This window comes from Mesoplodon bidens, assembly GCF_964165515.1.
Source record: "Mesoplodon bidens genome assembly, chromosome: 2".
NCBI lineage: Eukaryota > Metazoa > Chordata > Mammalia > Artiodactyla > Ziphiidae > Mesoplodon > Mesoplodon bidens.
This window is the reverse complement of record NC_138177.1, coordinates 164,817,453-164,838,995: the sequence shown is the minus strand read 5'-3', so window position 1 is coordinate 164,838,995 and position 21,543 is coordinate 164,817,453. Positions and strand designations below refer to the sequence as shown.

Sequence of the window (21,543 nt, the reverse complement as noted above, 5' to 3'; positions counted from 1 at the left end):
CTGCGAGAGGGTCTGAAGCTAAAGAAACCTCAGAAACATTTCAAGTCCAACCTAGATGTATCTTCAGGACTGGCATGTGATTGAGGAATAAAAAGAGCTTTGGCCAATCAGTGGCCTCAACACAGCTGATGCAAGAGTGGAGAGTATGGCAACAGGAGGTGGATCTTTCCGAGCCAAAAATACAAGGCATGGGGGAGGGGAGGAACAAACCCAGGCAATGTCACCTGGCCATGTCCTCCTGGGCTGAAAGCTTCACCGCTGGACTTCCAGAGCCCAGCACAGTGCCTGGTACACACTAGGTGGTCAATAAATATTTAGTGAATGAAAGAGAGAGGGAAGAAGCCGGAGCCCTAACCAGCAGTTTTGCTCTGAGTGGAGTTAGTTCAGGGATTCGCCTTTTCACTGGCTCCTTTTGCTCAGATTCCAACTGCCCTTGCCACCTTCAGATGATAATTTGTCTTTTCATGGAGGCTGTCCTATAAAGAGGGATGTACTGCCCCATCAATTATAGGCCACTTGACAATTATGTTTCTCCCAATTAATATATTAGAATTTTGCTTTATGCATCAGTTCCTTGTGCCAGCCTGCTTCTTACATATTCAGGTCTTTCTCTCATCAGTGGTGCAGTGGAGTTTCTGCTTTGGAGTCATCCCTGACTAGGTTTGAATCCTTACTCAACATATTACTAAGCTGTCTGAACTTTGTCAACACACCTCTTTAGCTTCAGTAACCTCATCTGTCAAATGGGGCCATAATGACTACTTCATGAGATTGTGGTGAGAGTTACATGAGATAACAGATGTATCCTGGACTGTTGTTGGAGCTCAGTAAATGGTAGTATCTGTGTCCCTTCTGAGCTTTCCTTCCAAGGAGTTTGGGTCACAAAATCTCATCCAATTGAGAATATCAGTATCTCTTGCTTTTCACAAGTTCACTAACTTTGTAAGTGAAGCCTTGGGAATGATTTAGTTGCTTCCTTGAAGGTTATAAAGGGTCATTCTACAAAGGAGAGCAACTCATATTCATTAATTCAAAAGTATTTCCTGAGGACTCACTACATGCTAGTGGGGGATAGAGAGACACAGTTCCTGCCTTAAAGGAGTTCTGACACAGTCTGGTGCAGTCAAAAGAAGACATTATATGACATTGACACAAAGTTTTACTTTTCTGAACTCGAGTTTCCTCACTTTGCAAAAGTGGTCAATAACATATTCCATTGTTAGTTGGAGAGAAGGGGTAAGACATTCAGACACCATAATAAGGCTGAATCAAATTTGAAGGCCAGTGGTACAAAAAGGTAGAAACAATGTGTTGAGGAGTTGAACAGTGGGAGAGATTATTTTCAGCTGAGCTGAAGAAGCAATACTTTCTATAGGAAGTAGGATTTTGAAGCCTTCATTCAGGCCACAGTTACCAATAAAGGCATTGATTGCTGGGTTGGAGTTCAGTAGCCAGAGCTTTGCAGAGAAAGGCTTGAAGATCAAACAAGGAACATGAAGGTGGCCAGTGATAGGGCTAGAAAGGTAAATTGAGGCAGATCTTGGCAGATGTTGAATGCCAATCTAGAGGTTTGACTTTTATTCTGTAGCCGATGAAATACCAGTAAAGCTGATCTAAACATTGACATTACAGAGTAGATTTTGAAAATAAAAGCTGAATCTGACATATTGGGGTGGGGGGTGATTTCGAGGGGAATTCAATTCAAAGGAAGATTTAGTCAACAAGAACATGTTATTGGCAGGACATTGTGCTAGGTGGCATAGGGCAGAAGACAAAGATGTTAAGATGTGGACCCTGTCCTCAAGAAGCTTATAATCAAAAGGGTCAGATAAGACATGTACACAGAAAAATACAACCCAAGGTAGACTGTGATAAGTGTTACAGTAGAGCCCCAGCCCAAGTGCCTGAGCTCAGCAGAGGGTGAGATTAATTTACTTCTCCCAAGAGACTGGAGGCAGGAGACCAAGTCAGAGGGTCGTCTTTGGAATCCTAAGCCTAGACCTAGGAAGTCTCAGAGGATATGTCGGAGGTCATACAGTCCACTTTCGCTCCTGTCAGGATTCTCTGTCCCAAGTAAACAGTAACTTTAAAACTGAAACAAAAAGTGGAGTTCTGAAGAAAAACTGTGAAGAGGCTGTGGGAAGGGAAAAGAAGAAGACGAATTCAGCTTTGAGGTGCTGAGGTGCTGGTAGAAGTGACTTACTTCCAAATGGAGAGTTGAAGGCCAGGAAATGGATGAGATCAGGGAGGGAGAGTGTGCCTGGAGAGAGGAAAGATGAAAACAGTAACTAGGGGGACACCCACTTTCCAGGAGGGGGGAGGAGAAAGAGGAGTCAGAGAAGGAGTGGCCAGAGAGGTGAGAAAAAAAAGAAACAGTAGAATACCTTGTCACAAAGTTTTTAGAAGAGGGGGATGGAAGACTGGGTGGGAGGCCCCAAGGGAGCAGAAGAGGGGAAACTGCAGCAATAGGGACTGAGGTTAGACCAGAGGTTGCCATGGACATTTCAATGAATGAAGGCTTTTCCAGAGACTCCACAAATAAGCTGGATTCCCTGTGTCTGGTACATTTTAAGATGGAGCCTTCCCGGAGGCCAGAGGAACCGGGCTGTGTGCTCTGATCTCCAAAATCTGGCGGTCAGCTCTGTAATTAGCACTACCTCTCCTAACCCGAACCAGTCCCTCCAGGAACTGAAAAGCTGAAGAACATACTTGGGAGGGATTTCACACCCGGCTCTCTGGCCCAGCCCGGTGAAGTCCCGTTTCGTCATGCAGCTTTAATGACTCTCCGGAATGTCACTCTCGTCTGGTATTGCCAACAATCTGACTAAACCCTCTTGCAAAAGTTTGCAGCATTCGTCCGGGGCGGACTACAGCTCCCAGAGTTCCCGGGCGCTTCCCGGTGCCGATTGGCTGAGCCGCAGGCTCCAGAGGGAGGTGTCGCCCCGCCTCCCCAGGAAACAGGCACCTGATTGGCTGCGGCGCGGGGCTTTTGTGTCCCCGCCCTTCCCCAGGGACCGCGGCGGGCAGAGCAGAGCTGCTGGTGTCAGAGCCCGGAGAGCGCTGGCAGTTCCGCGGTGGGGATGCTGAGGAGCGCTGGGTTTGCGAGCAGCCCTGGCCACTGCGGACTTCCGAGGCGCTCCCGGCCGTGAAAACCCCTGCGCCGCGGCCAATCCCAGGCTCCCGAGGCCATTCACCATCCAGAAGCCAGACGAGCGGGGAGTCCAGAGCAGCGGCGGCCGTTCCCGGATCCTGGGCTTTCGGAGCATTCTGGAACCCCGAGAGACACCCCGGGGCTCTAGAACCTCTCCAGCGGCCCGCAGTCCCGGCCTCCTGCGCGCGTCGGTCCGAAAGCCCCTCGGGTGCACGGGCGGTCGGCGAGCCGCGGCTGGGTCCTGGCGCACACCATGATCGTTGCGGACTCCGAGTGCCGCGCCGAGCTGAAGGGCTACCTGCCCGGGGCCGGAGAGGTAAGCAGCGGTCGAGCGACGCCACTCTTCCCTTGAACCCAGAGCCGCGTCCGAGCTTCGGGCTGTCGCGAGCTGAGTCTGTGAGCCAACCCCCACCCGGCTCGGGGAGGGGGAGTGGAGCGCGCAAGCCGGAGTGGGGTTGCATCAACTGGCAGCCTCGGCTCCCTCCGCCTCCTCCCCCTACCCCCGGGGCTGTAGAGCCCTCCAAGGCTCCCTTGGACTCCTGGCCAAAGAGAGGGGAGCCTTCTCGACGTTATCTTGGGTTTGGGCCCTGGTCGAGGGAGTCTTCAAGTCCAGGCAAATCCCGGCGCAGCGGCCCGACCACTCCTCCTCCCCGCCCCCTTCCGCAGATCCCTTCCTCTAGGCTGGGGCTAGAGGAACTGTTTCTAGGTAGGATCTGTACCCGCTGCAGTGCCCCCGCTCGGGGATTGGAGCACTTGGGGCTGGCCAACGGAGGTCGATCTCGTCCCCCGCCCCCACCTGCACCCCTGATTTGGATTAGGGGCGTGGGCGCTTCGGGGCCTTGGCGGGCTGCCGGGTACGCCGCGGCCAAAGCACGGGGGAGAGGGGGAAAACCCTGGCCGCGACACCAGAAGCCAAGCGCCGATTTGGCTGTGCCCTACTAAGTGGTCTGACGTCCCAGAAGTTTGTGTTGGAGGGACTCTCTTTGCAGTAAGGCTGGGAATACGGCTGGACCCAATCTGACACCCCCTCCCCCATTACCACCGCCACGGACAATGGCCATCTTATTTATTACGCACCTACTGGATGCCAGGCTCCGGCTTTGCCTTTTCGCTGAGTCCTCAGGATCAAACTAGCAAAATATGAGCTATACCATTAATAGTAGCCCCAATTTACGGGATGAGAAAATTGAGGCCCAGGAGGGGCTATAGAGAGGCTTCCTTCACTAACCCAGCAGAATAGCTCATTCTTTGGCTCGAGTGTCTCTAGGATTTCCAAGTGTGCTTGACACAACGGAGAGTTTTGCTTGTTTCTTGAGTTTACAGACATGGAGCCTGGCGCAAGTGTCTTACTGGGGTTGGGAGTCAGACAAGTGCTAGTCCTGAACTGTGACCCTGGGAAAAACAGCTGCACTTCTCTGAGCAGCCTGGTTTCCGGGGGTCCCCGGTTTTCTGTTAGCTTGTCACCTTTCCCTGTCATGGTTTAGGATCCCCAAGTGCTGGGACAAAAACTGCTCCTGCCACTTCTCAGTTGCGTGACTTTGACCAAGCTACCTTATTCTGTCTTTTCCTTCTTTATGGAAATAATTTTATTTATTGGAGCACCTGGGCACTAGAGCAGGCGTGCTCCGGGTCCATGTGGCAGCCTTCCCACTTACTTGCTGTGTGACCTTGGCCAAATGATCACTTCTATGATCAGCAACTTCCTCCTGTGGAGATTTGGTCATATTTCCAAAGGACTGTTGGGAGAATTAACTGAGAATACATGCAAAGGCCAACACACAGTGCCTAGAGCATAGCAGCTACGTCCTGTATCAAACACGCTAGCTATTTTTAGATTGTGGCCACAGCACATATTTCCCTTTCCCCAGAATGTCTCACAAGGGGGTGTCCGAGCCCGCCCCTCCTACCTGAGGTGAGAATTGGTCCATCCCTCTTTGGGACAGTGTCTGGGAAGTGATCTGGGGAGAAGAGTGTGCCCCAGGTGGACTGGGAAGGCTCTGAGGGTGTGGCCTTTAGATGGAAGCCAGCTGTCAACAGCAGGCGGGGGTGGGGGGAAGCTGGTGATGTCTGACCCCTTTCTACATATTCTCTCTGAAGAAAAGAGGACCTTGGGGAAATGTCTGTTTTAAGCAGAATCTTTAGACGACAGTAGGGTGCTGAACTTACAGAGCCGGGTGCCCAAGGCCCAAGGGAAGTTGGACAAGTATGAACAAGGAATGCACAGTCCCCTCAACTCCCATCACTTCGCCACACATGCTTTCACCGGGTCAAGGCCTTCAGACGCTTCACTCTCGTACTGGTGGTATGTTCTCAGAGCCCTCTTGGGGTCTAGAATCACTTCCTGAAACATCACTGCCTCAGGGAAGTCTTTCCTTCCCCACCAGATAATTCCCTTCTGCATACCTGCTTCCTGTTCCCCTTCGCCATTGCAGGAGCTATTATCCCAATTACAGTATAACAGTTGTGTAATCAGGAATTTCTTGTCTGTCTCCTTTGCTAGACTAGAAACACTCTGTAGGTCCCATCCCCAGCACTGTTCTTAGTACCTAATAGGCGCTCGTAACTATTTGCCCCTTGTTGGCTTAGCTGACCCTTGTGAACTGTGCAAGCTTTGAAGTCAGATCTGAGCTCCAAAAGAACCTCGGTGAGCTGTCTCTGAAGAAGGGATAAGAAGACGTATTTCCCTCCAGGTGGTTGTGAGAAATCGGCCAGATCATGGTGGGCATGTGAGTTTATATGCACCACTCACACACCCCTCCCTGCGAGGCTGGAGATCAGAGGCTGCTTGGGCTCTGTCTCCCTCTCCGGTGTAAGCCCAGGCAAGTATCTTGAGTTCAGCAGCCCACGGGGAGGGGAGTCTCTGCCCCTTCCCAGCTGGCAGAGTGACCTCAAAGGTCTCCATAGCTGAGTCCTGGAGGCTGCAGGCTCTGGATAGGATACCAAGGAATAAAGGCTGGGGCTACTCCAAGAGGCTGATCTGGGTGGTGGACAGAACCCTTGCAAGCCAGACTGAGCTGAATTCAAATCTCAGGTTGGCCTCTTGTCAGCTGGTGCTTAACCTTTGGAACCTTAATCTTTCCTTGTGTGCAGAAGAGACCCCCCACCCCCACCCCCAAACTGATGAAGATTAGATGCAACCAGTGTGCTAGTGAAAGGTAATATGAAAGCTGATATGAAAGGTAACTTTTAGTGAGCGCTTAAATCAAGAGCCAGACGCTGAGCTCTGAGGTGATTATCCTCTCTTTACAACTTGCCTGAAGCCCTCTCCGTTGAGTGGCCACCCAGACGGCTGTCTGACCTCAGCGTTCCTGCTGCCCTGTGGGGTCCCCGCAGTTGGAACTCATTGGTTTTCCCTCTGCCCCATCCTAGCTGTGTTGCCTTGGGTAGGTCACCCGCCCCCTCTGGTTTTCCTTTCTTTATCCGCATAGTCAGGGTGGGGATCTTGCCTTTATCAGGTGTGCTGAACCTGCACTGTCCGATATGGTAGCCCTTAGCCACATGTGGCTATTGAAATTTAGATAAATCAGATTTTTTTAAATTAAAAATTCAGTTTTTAGTTGCACTAGTCATACTTCAAATGCTCAGCCACTGTGGCTAGGGGCTACCATATTTATTGGACAGTGCAGATAAAGAATATTTCATCATAGCAGAAAGTTTTATTGGACTCACTGTGCTAAACTCTGGGCTAACAACAGAGAACTAGATCCAGTGTGTGCTCTCAAGGTAAGAAACAAGGCAGGATGACAAGGGCTGTGATTGGGGCAGTGGATCCCCTGGGAATGTAGACGGAGAAGGAGCTTCTCATTCCTGGTGAACCTTGGGGCTTCTGAGACCTTGAGAAGTTTAGAGAATAGGAAGTTTCTGCAGTTGAGGAAACCTGATTTGTAACCTAACTCTGCTACCTCCTTCCTGTCTGAGTGACCGGAAGTGACTTGACCTCTCTGAACCTTATTCCCCATCTGTAAAATGGGAGCTCTGGTAGTAGAACTCCCTTAACGTGCACATGAAATAAATGCTTCACCAATGGTAATCAGCGTTGTTACCCACCATTATTATTATTGACTTCCTACCCCAGGAAGTAGGGGAGGGCTGATTTGGAGGTGTCATCTCTTGGTGGTGGGCCCCTGCCCTGTCTGCTTCCTCTCAAGTTTTGGGTGTCTAGGTTGGGGAAGCATTCAGGGTACTGGAGCTCTGGATTAAAATCTACTTGGTCTTGCCTTCAGGGCTTTGCACTTTCTGTTACCTCTGACTGGAATGCTGGTTCCCTAGATCTTTATAGGCCCTTTACAGGCCCATCAACTCATTTAGATATTTGATATTTAGATATCAACTTAAAGGTTGTCTCCTCAGTGGCTTTCCCTGTCTACTAAGACTGACATATTGCACACACTCCCCCACCCATCTATATAATCTATGATTTGAAATCCTATTCATCATTTGTTCGATTGTCTTTCTCCTTTAGATCGTAAATTCTGGGAAAGCTAAGATTTTGTCTTTTCACTCCTGTACTCTTGCTGCCTGCAACGTAGTCATCAAAAATATTTGTTGGGCTTCCCTGGTGGCGCAGTGGTTGAGAGTCCGCCTGCCGATGCAGGGGACATGGGTTCGTGCCCCGGTCCGGGAGGATCCCACATGCCGCGGAGCGGCTGGGCCCGTGAGCCATGGCCGCTGAGCCTGCGTGTCTGGAGCCTGTGCTCCACAACGGGAGAGGCCACAACGGTGAGAGGCCCACATACCGCAAAAAATATATATATATATTTGTTGAGTGAACAGATTAATTCTGGTTCCACCTGGAAAGCACTTAACACAGTGCCTTATAATTGAGAAAGTGATCAATAAATGGTGTGAAACAATGGCACTCCCTCCCTGGCAAATTATGCTGGGCCGCACCCAATTAAATTAGAATTGCTGGGCCTTGGCATTGGTATTTTTTAAAAAGCTTCTCAAAGGGATTCTAAATGTGCAGCTTGGGTTGAGAGGCCCTTGTTTGAAATAACAATGAGGTTAATGATCTCTGACTTGTTAAGTGCTTGCTGTGACCGAGGTACTGAGCTAAGGCCTATACAGGCAGTACCTCATTACATCCTCATGACTACCCAGTGACAGTAGGTACTATTACCCTGTAATTTGGTGAGGAAACTGAGGCTCACATAGCTAGCAGATAATAGGTGGTGGAGTTGTCATTTGAGCCCAGACAGTTTGTGTCAAGAGCCCCTATCTTTTAACAGTATTCTATCGTCACAATCATCATCATCATCTTCATCAGGGCTGATAATGTTGGTAGATCCAGACCTATCATTTAAAGACCCACAGGCATCAGTTTCTTCCCTTGACAGCTCCTGGGGCAGATTTTAGAGTGGGAAGGGATTCCCAAAGCTGTTCGCTGTCCCTCGCTAGTACCCTGGTGGGCCCTCCCTGTCTCACCACCCCCCCAACTCCCCCAGTTCCTTCCTGCCCTTCCCCACCACACCTGGCTGTGGTTTTCTATCTGTCCTTAGGTCCCCTGAGGGGGAGGCCCAGTTTGTGGAGTCAGCAATCCTTATCTCCCAGACAGAGCTGTTAGGTTTTTTTTTCTCTTTGGTGAGGGAGGAGGGAAGGTCAAACGGAAGTGCTTGGGGACTCTGGTGGTTTCTATGCTGGACTTGGACCAGGCTGGCCTGGTAGATCCCAGAAGTATGGGCTGAAAGGGGCCTAAGCAGTCAGCCCAGCTACCTTCTTTGTCCAAGATTAAGGCCCAGAGAGTTTAGGTTACTTTCTCAGAGTCACACAGCAAGTTAGTGGCAGCAGAATTGGTACTCATGCCTGGGACTTTTGGACCCTTGTTCTTTCCTTTGTGGTCTTTCAGAGCCCCAGAGCTCTGCCTCCCTCAGGAGGTTTTTGGCTACGTGAAAAGGAAGGTTCAATTATAATCTTTAGTCCCTGGACACTTGAGGATTAGCAGTAAATCTAAATTTGAATGAGATGGGGAGAGTTAGGAGGACACCGTCTCTGTCCAGTGAGGGTATGACTCTGGTTTGGATAAACTGTTTCTAAGGCCAGTGCTGAGAGCCCCCTCCCAGGTATCAAAACAAATGGATAAATAAAACTGGTGGTTTCCATAGAGGCTCCAATACAGCCACGTCAGAATAGCTGCTACCATCAGCGTTGTACCGCCCTGCCCTCCACGCCTCTCTGCTTTCTCTGTTTTCTTCATTCGCAGACTAGTGTGAATTACCTGGCTCCTTTCTCCACAGAATGTGATCTGGTATTAGGGAGACCTATCTCAGACAATTAGAAGGCAACATTTTCAGAAGCAAAAACGTTGGGAATTGGGGGGTCACAGATGAGGATCAGAAGAAAGGTTCTTAGACCCTGGAAGACAGAGTTAGCTCTGCAAAAGGTGTGACCAGTGTGAGCACAGTGGGTCTGAGCCACTAATGGCCTGGGGCTACAGGAGGCAGAGGCAGGGTTTTAAGCCAGTGATGAGATTTGCACTCGAGAAAGTTCACTCTGGCTACAGAAAGTTTGCCCTCTTTAGAAACCACCAGGATCATGTACTCACTAGATCTGCTCCTGGTCCCAGAGGTGGGGTTGGGGGAGGATGTTTTATTTATTAATTAGTTCTGTTAACTTGGTAGAGGATGGATAGGAGAGGGCGGGGCTGTGGACGCAGGGAGACCATCGATGAGGCTGTGGGTTTCAGAGAGGCTGAAGCTGCATCATAGGAATCTAGGGGACTTGGTAACCTGGCTTCAGGATACGAACAAGGGGACTTCTTCTGTAGGTTCTCCAGGGCTGCCAAGAAGGTGGCCTCCTGGAAATGTGCAGCACAGTGGCTGTATATTTCCCTTGGGGCTATATAGTGGGCTCCTGTGTCCCTTCCCAGTTCCTGAAGAACTCAGCCTGTGGGGTAAGCTCTCTTGGTCGCTTTACCCTTTCTTCACCCACCAAACTGGTATATATCTCCACCTGACTGCTTCATGCAAGGTGGGCCAGAAAGGTGATTTTAAAAGCTCAGTGTGGAGGACTTCTCTGGTGGTCCAGTGGTGAAGACTCTGTGCCCCCAATGCAGGGAGCCCGGGTTCGATCCCTGATCGAGGAGCTAAGATCCTGGATTTCGTATGGTGCAGCCTAAAAAAAAAAAAAAACAACTTATTGTGACCCCTCGGATAAGAGGAGAAAACTGGAGAGAGAACTATCTTCTTAGTCCTCGCTTTTACCTCCATCTAACCATGATGTGTTTCCTTCTAGGAGCAGAGGGAGAGCCGGGCTCGGCGAGGCCCTCGAGGGCCCAGCGCCTTCATTCCAGTGGAGGAGGTAAGCTTGGAAGGGCTTAGGAATTGTTGTTGGTCCCTGGGAAGAAAGGACATGGGGCATTGAGTGTGCGTGGGGGCTTTGCTGGTCTCTTGAAATTGCAGGTTTGAAACTACCCCTTCAGGTTCTTGACCCATTTAATCCACAAAACAGCTCTGTGAGGCAGGCATATCAACCCCATCTTGCTGGGAAGAAACAGGCTCAGAGAGATAAAGTGATAATAACACAGCTAGGTAATGAGCAAACTGTGATTCCCAGAACAAGACTTGTATTTCCTTAAGAAGATAGAACTATGCATGTTTATCTTCTTATCCTTGACTGTACGTGTATTAAAGTTTTTTTCGACTTCAAAAGTAATATGTGTTCATTATTTTTATTTTATTTTTCTTTTTTTGTTCATTATTTTTAAATTTCCAATGTTTCAGAAAGCTTTAGTCTCTTACAATCCCACTCCCACAGAGATAATCACTGTTAACCATTTGCCACTGTTTTCCAGACTTTTTTTCATACAGAGCCAAGGTCATAGTTTATAACATGGTTTTGTGGTTGTTGTTTATTTGGGTTTTTGGTGTGGTTTTTTTTGGTTGTTATGTTTTATTTTTTCACTTAATACAACAGAGACACCTTTCATCTACTGAGTCAGGTCATGCATTCATTTATTTAACAGATATCTACTGAATGATTAATGTGTGTCAGGCACTGTTGTAGGTGCTGGGGATACAGCAGAGAACAAGACAGACAAAAATCCTTGCCATCATGGAACTGACACTCAGTGTGTGCCTGGTGGTGGGGGAAACTTCAAAACACATGAACAAGCAAATTAAAAAATAATAGTTTCCTTCTTTTTCTTTGGCCTTCAGTGAACAAAGACAAATGGTTCCTTGTCCTCCTTGCTCTCCTAAATGTGTAGGCCAAGCAGTTAATGAGCTGTTAACAAACGTCTAAACCCTTCAGTTCCTTCCACCCTTTGTAAGTGGAAAGCACACAACCACCCGCTGATTATTTATGTTGGTAGCCCAGAATTTTAAGCTCAAATATTGTTCTTATCTTTTATTTTTTCATTTATAAGTAACCACTCCTGTTCTGTAATAAAGGAAAGAAATAGGCTTTGGGGTTAATCAGGAATTGAATCCTGGTTCTGTCATTTACCAGATCTGTAACCTTGAGCACAGAATGAAATCTCCCTGGGTCTTGATTCCCTCATGTGTCAGTGGGGGAAAATAATAGTATTCACCTCACAGGGTAACTGGGAAGAATCAGTGAGATAATGCAGGCAGGGAACGCTCCAAACTCAGACCTGGCATGGAGAAATCACTCAGGAAATGTGAACTATTTTGCATCCACCTCCAATGACTGCATGGATTTGCACTATTAGAATAGAAGCTCTGTGGGGAATTCCCTGGTAGTCCAGTGGTTAGGATCCTGCGCTTTCATTGCCGAGGGCCTGGGTTCAATCCCTGGTTGGGGAACTAAGAGCCCGCAAGCCACCCGGCACAGCCAAAAAAAAAAAAAAGAAAAAAGAACAGAAGCTCTACGAAAGCAGGAGAAGCTGTACTTTAATCTCTGTGCCTGAGGCTTCCTATCTAAAATTGGAGAAAACAGGTCTCTAATTTCATAGTTGTGAATATTAAATGAGTTAATATATGTAAAGTGTTTGAACAGTGCTTGGCACTTAGCGAGCATTATATAAGTATCAACTAGTATTATATAAAGTGTCTAATAAGTATTTGTTTAATCATTTAATGAAATATCTTTTCCTCCCCTGTTCTCCTTTTTTTGGACATGGTGGTTGTCTTCAGTTCCTTGCTATTAAAATCCCAATGAATGCAATGACTATGTCGGTCTCTTTGGTGGGGAGGGCAGGAGGGGAAGCCATCCCTTCCTCACCTTTGCTTGGCAGGTCCTTCGGGAGGGAGCCGAGAGCCTTGAGCAACACCTGGGGCTGGAGGCGCTGATGTCCTCCGGGAGGGTGGACAACCTGGCAGTGGTGATGGGCCTGCACCCCGACTACTTTACCAGCTTTTGGCGCCTGCACTACCTGCTGCTGCACACGGATGGGCCCTTGGCCAATTCCTGGCGCCACTACATCGCCATCATGGTGAGCCTGTCTGAGCCTGACTTTTGTAGGGGTGGACACATTGGGGGATTCGGTCCTCAGATCTCTTTGCTGGGGGCTTGATTCCACAAACAAGGAGGAGGGGCAGCATAAAGCAAAGCCCTGGCTTTATCTGACCATTCATCGAATTTTAGATTTTGAAGAGAGGCACATTTAATGCCTGCTTTGCAGATTGGGAAACTGAGGCACGAAGGAGTCAGGTGACCTGCCCCAGGGAGGACAACAAACCAGTGGCAAAGCTGGGGTTAGAACCTAAGTTTCCTGCCTCTCAGGCAACAGTGAGGCTTGTGATGTTCCCTCCATGGGGTACCCACCCGAGCAGGGCACAGAAAGAAGAGGGTGATCTGGGCTCTGTCCACCCCCTCCAGGCCGCCGCCCGCCACCAGTGTTCCTACCTGGTGGGCTCCCACATGGCTGAGTTTCTGCAGACTGGCGGTGACCCTGAGTGGCTGCTTGGCCTCCACCGTGCCCCTGAGAAGCTGCGCAAGCTCAGCGAGATCAACAAGCTGCTGGCGCATCGGCCGTGGCTCATCACCAAGGAGCACATCCAGGTGCAGTGGGCGGGGAGGCGGGTCCCCAAGGGAGCACGGGGGCCGGGCTGGGGCATGGCAGGCAGCCCAGGGCAGGCACTGAGCAGGTCTGACCTTTCCTTTTCTCTCCAGGCCTTGCTGAAGACAGGCGAGCACAGCTGGTCCCTGGCCGAGCTCATCCAGGCCCTGGTCCTCCTCACCCACTGCCACTCGCTAGCCTCCTTCGTGTTCGGCTGTGGCATCCTCCCTGAGGGGGACCCCGAGGGCAGCCCCGGCCCCCAGGCCCCTTCACCCCCCAGTGAGCAGAGCACACCCCCCAGCAGGGACCCACTGAACCACACTGGGGTAAGTCACGGGCTTCAGTCTTGGTGGGAGAGGAAGCTGGCATGGCCCCTGGTCCTTGGGTAGAAGACAGCGCCTCCCTATCTGAAGCTGCCTCCCTATCACACACTGAGAGGCCTTAGAAAAGTTATTTGATTTTGAAACCCAGTTTCCTCATCTGGGAAATGAGGATAAAGACTCGCACTTCATAAAGGGTTGTGAAGATGAGATGAAATAACCATGTGACTGGCCTCGGCATGGAGCCCCGTGGGCTTAAAGTCACTGACTTTTAGAACTTTAAAAATACAAAGTTTGCCTCTCATTCTATAAAGTGGCTTATTTGTTTGTATTTTTAAAATACAGATACTTTAAAAAGCCCTTTCCTGTGAGGGAAGTTGATGCTCAGAGAAGCCGTGTCTATTCTCTCGCTCTTAAACATCACTTTGGGAAGCACAGGCCATGTGAGCTGTCCAGTGCAGTGGCTGGCACAGAGGAGGCACGGGGCTTTTACGATCCTTCGGGAAGGCCCGGCATGTGGGAAAGACGTGTGGGGTTTCTGGGGCCCAGGGAGGAAGAGTAGGTGGCCACCACCAGGTCTCTCCTGCAGGGCTTTGAGGCCGCCCGCGATGTGGAAGCTTTGATGGAGCGCATGAGGCAGCTGCAGGAGAGCCTGCTGCGGGATGAGGGGGCCTCCCAGGAGGAGATGGAGAGCCGCTTTGAGCTGGAGAAGTCAGAGAGCCTGCTGGTGACCCCCTCAGGTACAGGGTCACAGGCATCCAGGTTCAGGGGCCGCCCCCTCCTTACATCATCTCTGCTGGGAAGCAGGTACCTCCATGCACTGCACCTCTGCAGCCACATCCCAGCCACCACAGGCCTGATTTACCTCCTCCCCCAGGCCTGGCTCCTGCCGAAGTCCTGGTCCCACTCGATGTGGCGAGGGGCTTTCTCTGGCCCCCTGCTCTGCATTCCCCAGCCCCCTAATGGTGATTAATCAGGAGTGGAGGCCACTGTGCTCCATGCCTTGACCTCACCATGACCTCTTTCTGACGTCCTCAGCGGACATCCTGGAGCCCTCTCCAAACTCAGACATGCTGTGCTTTGTGGAAGACCCCACTTTCGGATACGAGGACTTCACCCGGCGGGGGACTCAGGCGCCCCCCACCTTCCGTGCCCAGGTAGGCTCTCCCCACTGGTCTTACTATTGCTTTACAAACAAGCAGGGGTGGGTGGTTTATGTAGTTAGAGATTTGGGCACCTTCTCTCCCTCAGGATTCCACGAGGGAAGTGGGAGACCCTGGATGTGAAGGGACCCACCTGTGCCCTAAGCTCAGGGGATCCTGATCACAAGCAGGAAGTCATCACCAAGCTGCATCCTCCTCAGCTTCTCAGGTCCAGACCAAGCAGCGGGTTAGATCTGTGGGGGTGGCGAGACACATTATGGAGAGCCAAGGTGTGCTCCAGAGGATGGCATCTCTCCAGCTAGCCTTGGGCCCCAAACAGTCTCCTCACTGACCCCTTCCCACATTCCTCAGGATTATACCTGGGAGGACCATGGCTATTCACTGATCCAGCGGCTCTACCCCGAGGGTGGGCAGCTGCTGGATGAGAAGTTCCAGGCAGCCTATAGCCTCACCTACAACACCATTGCCATGCACAGCGGAGTAGATACCTCCATGCTCCGCAGGGCCATCTGGAACTACATCCACTGCGTCTTTGGCATCAGGTGAGTGCAAGACCAGGGCATGAGTGTATTGCAAGCCCTCAATCTGAGCTCACAATTGTTTCCTTTTTCTGTTTGTTTTTCTTTCCCTTTCTTCCTGTCTATATTGTTTTTCAAAGCAAATGTATTTCTTTACTGATTATAAAAGATAATAGCCATGCTTACCTTTTGAAACTCTTTAATCTGACCCCCAGAGATAACTAGGGAGATTTTATATATATGTGTGTGTGTATGTATATGTAGGTGTGTGTGTGCATATATATGTGTATGTATATATATATATATATATAGAGAGAGAGAGAGAGAGAGAGAGAGAGAGAGTTATATTTGTATTTTCATTCCAAGTAGCATTTCTTCTCATAATAAACAACAGAAATGCCAACAGTAGGGGATTTTAAATAATGACATATCCATTCAGTGAAATATTATGCAGCTATTAAAAATTATAATCATGGTTTATTTATATTGCCATGGGAAAATGGTCAAAATGTATTGAAAGAAAAGAAAGCTGGCTGCCAACCAGAATCTTCTTTTTGTTCCTTTTTTTTTTCTTTAAACTAAAAGTGTGTACATGCATGGGAAATGTGTGGAAGGCTGTACCGTAAGATGTTATTTGATAATGATTGTCTCTGTGTGGTATATGATGAATTACATTTTCATTCTGTTACCTAAGTATTTTCTGATCTTTTTTGAGTAGTTTTTTTTTAATTGATGGAATCATACTTGATATATTCTGCAACTTGCTTTTTTTACCTAATAATCTATTGTGAACCACCTTCCTTGTTGATGTGAATACATCTTTCATGCTTTTTAGCCACTGCGTAGTGTTGTTATGGATGAAGTGTAATTATCCAACCATTTCCCTATTGTTGGATATTTAGGTGGTTTGCAGTTTTTCACTATGACAAATACCATGTGCAATGATTAGTTTTATACCTAAGTCCTTTTATTAAATTAATTAATTTATTTATTTAATTTATTTTGGCTGCGTTTAATTTATTTTGGCTGGGTCTTCGTTGCTGCACGCGGGCTTTCTCTACTTGTGGCGAGTGAGGGCTATTCTTCGTTGCGATGTGCTGGCTTCTCATTGTGGTGGCTTCTCTTGTTGCGGAGCACGGGCTCAGTAGTTGCGGCATGTGGGCTAAGTGGTTGGGGCTCGCAGGCTCTAGAGCTCAGGCTCAGTAGTTGTGACACACGGGCTTAGTTGCTCCGCGGCATGTGGGATCTTCCCGGACCAGGGCTTGAACCGGTGTCCCCTGCATTGGCAGGTGGATTCTTAACCACTGTGCCACCAGGGAAGCCCTATGCCTAAGTCCTTGTAGGTAAACCCTAGATGTGAAATTACTTGCCAAAAATATACACAGAACAATTTTTTTTATTTTTAAAAACCTCACTCTGATAATGTTGTGGGAAATTTAAAGAATTAAAGAAAGAAACAATTTCCCTAAATTCTACTACTCCACAACCACATCCACATTCTGAGATGTTTTCCTCCATTGCTTTTTTTCTTTCTTATGTAGTTGCTTTTGTATAGTTGAAATTATAATTGTTATTTCATTTTTTAAAAGATATGCTTGATGTTTGTAAAGAGCCAGATTTTTAGTAAATTTAGGAAACAGATAACAAAAAGAAGAAAATAAAAATCATCCATAATCCCACCTGCTCTTATTATTGTCAAATATTTCTTTCCTGTCTTTTTTCCATGCACAAATGACCAAAACATATATAATTTTACAAAAACAAGACTTTCTTGTCTACTGTATTTATTTTACTCAGTTTAATCAAATGAGAGCATATTTTAGAGAACACATGATTTTTTTTTCTTGCTTTTCTAGTTTAGCTATTATTCCAAGCATCAAAAAAAAAAAAATCCCCAAAGTTTTAAAAAGGTACATGTTCCTTGTAGAAAAATGTGCATTTCTGTGCATTACTAGCTGTAAATCATATTTCACTGAGTGGGTTGAGCTGTGCTTGGCCAGCCTCCTTCTGGCCAACCTCCTTGGCAGGTTTCTAAGTCAGGGAATGCCAAGGATGGACGGGCATCTTAGGGTGTGTGTGGCACAGGCTAGTTCCTGCCCAGCTGCCAGGTCCAGGCTCCTCCACTCTCCAACATGGCCCTCACTCCTAAACCTTTGTCTACCAAATCTGTCCTCTAGTCTAAAACTGGTCTTCTGGGACTTCCCTGGTGGTCCAGTAGTTAAAACTGTGCTTCCACTGCAGGGGGCACAGGTTCGATCCCTGGTCGGGGAACTAAGGGCCCATGTGCCGTGTGGCGTGGCCAAAAAAAAATTTTTTTTAACTTAAAAAAAAATAAAGAAAAATTAAACCAGTCTTCCTTATCCTCACTGATCTGTGATGACTCACTGGCTCACTGGACTAGGGAGTGACAAAGTGGCTTCTAAGCTTGTCACCAACTTGCTCGTTGACTTTGAACAAGCTAATTGCCTTCCCCAGGCCTTAGTTTGCCCATCTGTAAAATGACTACCGGTTCCTTTTTCTCTTTCCCTCTTCCTTCTCCAGGGTAAATATTTGCATTGATCTCCTGCCCCATCTTCCATGCATGGCCTCAGTTGTAAAGTAGTGACTATGACCTTGGAGTCAGGCAGAGCTGAGTTTGAATCCCATTCCCAGATGTGTGACCTAGGGCAGGTGACTTCACTTCTCTGAACCTCAGTTTCATCTATAAAATTGAGGCTGATGAAATACAATAAATTGGATACAATAGTTTTGTATATAGTAGTGTACAGTAGTTTTGAGGATGCCATGAATACATGTTCACATGGTCAATACAGCATGCTCACCCTCTGTGCATTCCCCTACGGGTCCAGTGGCCTGTGATATATGACATCAACTATTTTTCTAAGAGGAACGAAGTTTCTAGTTGCTTCCTACCTTCTGCCTTTTCTTGCCACTCTCTGTTCCTCCTTCTGCAGGGTGGGACTGGGGAGAGGAGATACTTGTGGGATCAGAGGGTAAGTGATGCTACTGGGGCCTTTCCAACCAGATATGATGACTATGACTACGGAGAGGTGAACCAGCTCCTGGAGCGGAACCTCAAGGTCTATATCAAGACAGTGGCCTGCTATCCAGAGAAGACCACCCGAAGAATGTACAACCACTTCTGGAGGCACTTCCGCCACTCAGAGAAGGTGCGGCTCTTGGGGTAGGAGCAGGACGGAAGCAGACAGACTGGCCCATGGAGGAGGCAAGGGGTCGGGACCCAGTGAGGTGCCCTAGACTAAGTCTGTTCTGCCAGATGGGGCTCCTGGGTGTATTGTCCTGGGTTCATGTCCTACTCCACTGTGTGGTTTCAGACTCCATTTACTCACCTGTAAAGTAGGAGTGTGCTTCACAGGGTCCTTAGTGGCAGCCAGAAGGACCTGGGTTCAAATCATAACCCTATTACCTTGTAGTCATGTGATCTTGGGCAGGTCATTTTGCCTCTCTAAGCTTGTTTTCTTTACAATAGGAATAAAAACTGCCTGCCTTTCAAGGTTGCTGGGAGGATAAAATAAGAAAATGAATGTAAACCTCTGATCCCAAATAGATGTCAGGGGTAGCTATCGTTTTTAGTTTTGGGGGATGAAGAGATTAGCCGTGATAGGGATAAATGTGCTTGAAATTCTAACACAGTCCTTGCACCAAGTTGCTTAGAGCCTTAGGAAAGGTCAAGGCATCTCTGTAGGAAACTTCCCTGACAGTCAGGTGGTTAAGATTCTGTGCTCCCAATGCAGGGGGCACAGGTTCAATCCCTGGTCAGGGAACTAAGATCCTGCATGCCACACAGCATGGCCAAAAAAAAAAAAAAAAAAAAGAGTGGGGAAGGATGAGTGGTCAGGGATAGTGGCAGTCTGGGAGGGAAGGGGATGGCGAGGAGTGACATCAGTTGCCAACAAGCCCTTGTTCTGTGCCCCAGGTCCATGTGAACTTGCTGCTTCTGGAGGCCCGCATGCAAGCCGCCCTGCTCTATGCCCTCCGCGCCATCACCCGCTACATGACCTGACTCGTGTGCAGGACCTGAGCCTGGAGCAGCTGACCCTGGGTGCATCCTTCTCCCTGCAAGGACTTCTCTGTCTGGAGACAGACTCTAAGCCTGCCTGTCCCACGCCCACCCACCCTATTCTGGTGGTGGACCTGTGTGTGATGTGCAGCCCCTGAGCCACACCCTCCTTCTCACTGGAATGGACAGGATCATTGCACTGACTCTGGGATCTCAGCTCTGCCCCTGGGAGCTGGAAGAGGACTAGCAAATCTCCAGGCACCAAGGCCCTTCTTCCTGCCCCTACCCCCAGAGGCCAAGGGCAGAGGAAGGAAAATGGGCTGAGCTCAGACTTGTGTGCCAGCAGGCAGGGGCCAGGGCAGCACAAGTACTTTGGCTTTCCTGGCCTGGGAAGTCCCTGGCCTGGCCCCCAAGGGAGAGGGGCAAACACCTCCAGGGACTGACACTCCAAGCAGCTTTGCCTTTCCTCCTGCTTCCTCATTCTCAGACTTCATTACCTCCCACCTGCCATTCATCCATCAATGTGAAAGTCAGGGTCACAGCTGGTTTGTGCATCTGGCTCCCCAAAAGCCTGTTCTGTCAGGCAGCCTGCAGGCCTCTCGTTCCCTGGTTGCCCCAGTCCTAGTTCAGTTCCTTTGACCTCCTTTATTTGCCCTTTTACCCTTTTCTCCCACACCTGGTGGTATGAGGCCCCAGGAGAGAGACCAAGCACATCAAACAAGCAGATTATCTCTAGAGAGTCTGGACTCTCTGTTGGTCACTTTGCCTTTAGAAGAGGAGGGAGTATTATATTATACATCCTCGGTTTTCAGTTTTTTATGGGTGAGGTTCTTCAGGGCCTCAACCCTAGAGCCATAGTCAGTGTCTGAGAGGACAGGGAAAAATCTTTCCTCCCCAGAGCTGCACCTGCCCTGCAGAAGCTGGCACCCCACTTTGCTATCTCCCATGGCTCTGCCACAAACATTTGCCAAAAAAGCAAGCCTTTCTAGGTGGTTTAGGTGGCACATGGCTCAGGGGGAGAGGCAGGAGACCCCAGGGTTCTTTTGTGGGCCCTGGCACTGGCCAGGTGACCTCCATTTCCACAGTTGCAGACTGAGGGGTAGTTTCTGAGATATTTGAGCCTTCACTCAGATTCTGAAGCCAGCAGCCAACTGCAATTCTTGCAGGATCTCGAGGGCTTCTGGGGAGCCCCACCCCCTCTTGTAGTCAGTCTCTCCGGGCTACCTACCAAGGACCTCCCTACCCCCATCCCAATTTCTGTCCCTTCTCGATTTTAGGTGGATTGCTTGGAGGCAGAAGCAGCCGAGGACTGATCCCAGGCACTTTCTGTAGCAAACAAGCTGTGAATTATGACTTCCCTTGCCCTTCCTCCGGCAGTATGTGCCTCCTCTCTGACCAGTTGGGAGGTGACTGAAGAAAGGCAAGGGCCAAGCTGCTGCTGCTTCTGACCCTCCTCTCTGGGGTGGGGCAGGAGAGGAGCCTGGTCATTGTGCCACATTTCATACCCGTGCAGGCATGGGCAAGCGACTGGCACCCCCTTCAGGCCTCAAAGCCTTCCCTGCAATGAAGCTGGGCAGGAGACAAGAGGCCCCAGCATTGGGGTTTGGATTCCAGAGGGGACAAGATGACTGTACGTGTCCCTGGGTGGGTGGGGAGGAGTATTCAGTGTTCAAGTGCAGAAATCTTCACCTTTGCTACCAGTTCTGTATGATGAGAAATAAAAGTTCACTGAGGTTTTGTTTTGTACTTCTTGTTAATGGGCTGTTTTTCCATTTCCTAAGGGTCATGGTTCACCTCTTGGCATAAGCAGGGAGCTGTGATTGCATCATGGACCTGACCTGCCAGCCCTTACCCTGTTAAGCACTGTGCCCACGACCACAGGGTTGGGAGTGGTTGGCACTAAAAGTCTACTTTTGTCCCTTGGGTGTCCAGCCCTGCCACTCATCTGTGGCTGGCCTGGCATTGTGGAATAATAATGGCCATCTTATTTTTCTCACTATGCCTGGCCCCGGGCTGGGTACTTGGAGTCATTTCTCTGAATCCACAGCAAAATCCTGTAAGGGAATTGAGACTCAGAGGTCAAGTGACATTGCTGAGGCCGCATCAGTGGTCAGTGGTGGAACCAGGATTCCACTTGATCAACTTGATCCTGAGGCCTTGGCCTGTGGCAGAGGGAGGATGTTTGAGAATTTCTGGGGGACCCTTTGTTTCTCCTGCCTCATCACATTACTCTTACTTGCTTCTCATCCTTCCCTCCCCAGCACCAAGGAGACAGATCCAGGCATAAGGAGTTAGATGTGACTCCAAGTTGTGCCAGTGCCGTTTAGTAGCTGTGTGACCTTGGTCAAGCTTCTTAGCTTCTCTGGGCACGAGGAACTCTAGCAAGCTTATCAGAAAAACCACATCATGACT

The 21,543-nt window shown here is 49.1% G+C and overlaps 1 protein-coding gene across 1 annotated transcript; it reads left to right on the top strand.

Annotated features, from left to right (window-relative positions):
* The first annotated feature begins 2,175 nt into the window (after nt 1-2,175).
* On the top strand, nt 2,176-20,877 carry SESN2 (sestrin 2). The gene is made up of 10 exons (XM_081226691.1): nt 2,176-3,467; nt 10,382-10,447; nt 12,345-12,542; nt 12,929-13,111; nt 13,223-13,435; nt 14,019-14,169; nt 14,468-14,586; nt 14,944-15,134; nt 18,136-18,280; nt 19,048-20,877. The coding sequence occupies exons 1-10, from the start codon at nt 3,405-3,407 to the stop codon at nt 19,132-19,134; spliced, it is 1,416 nt and encodes a 471-aa protein (XP_081082817.1). The 5' UTR covers nt 2,176-3,404; the 3' UTR covers nt 19,135-20,877.
* Nucleotides 20,878-21,543: the final 666 nt, after the last annotated feature.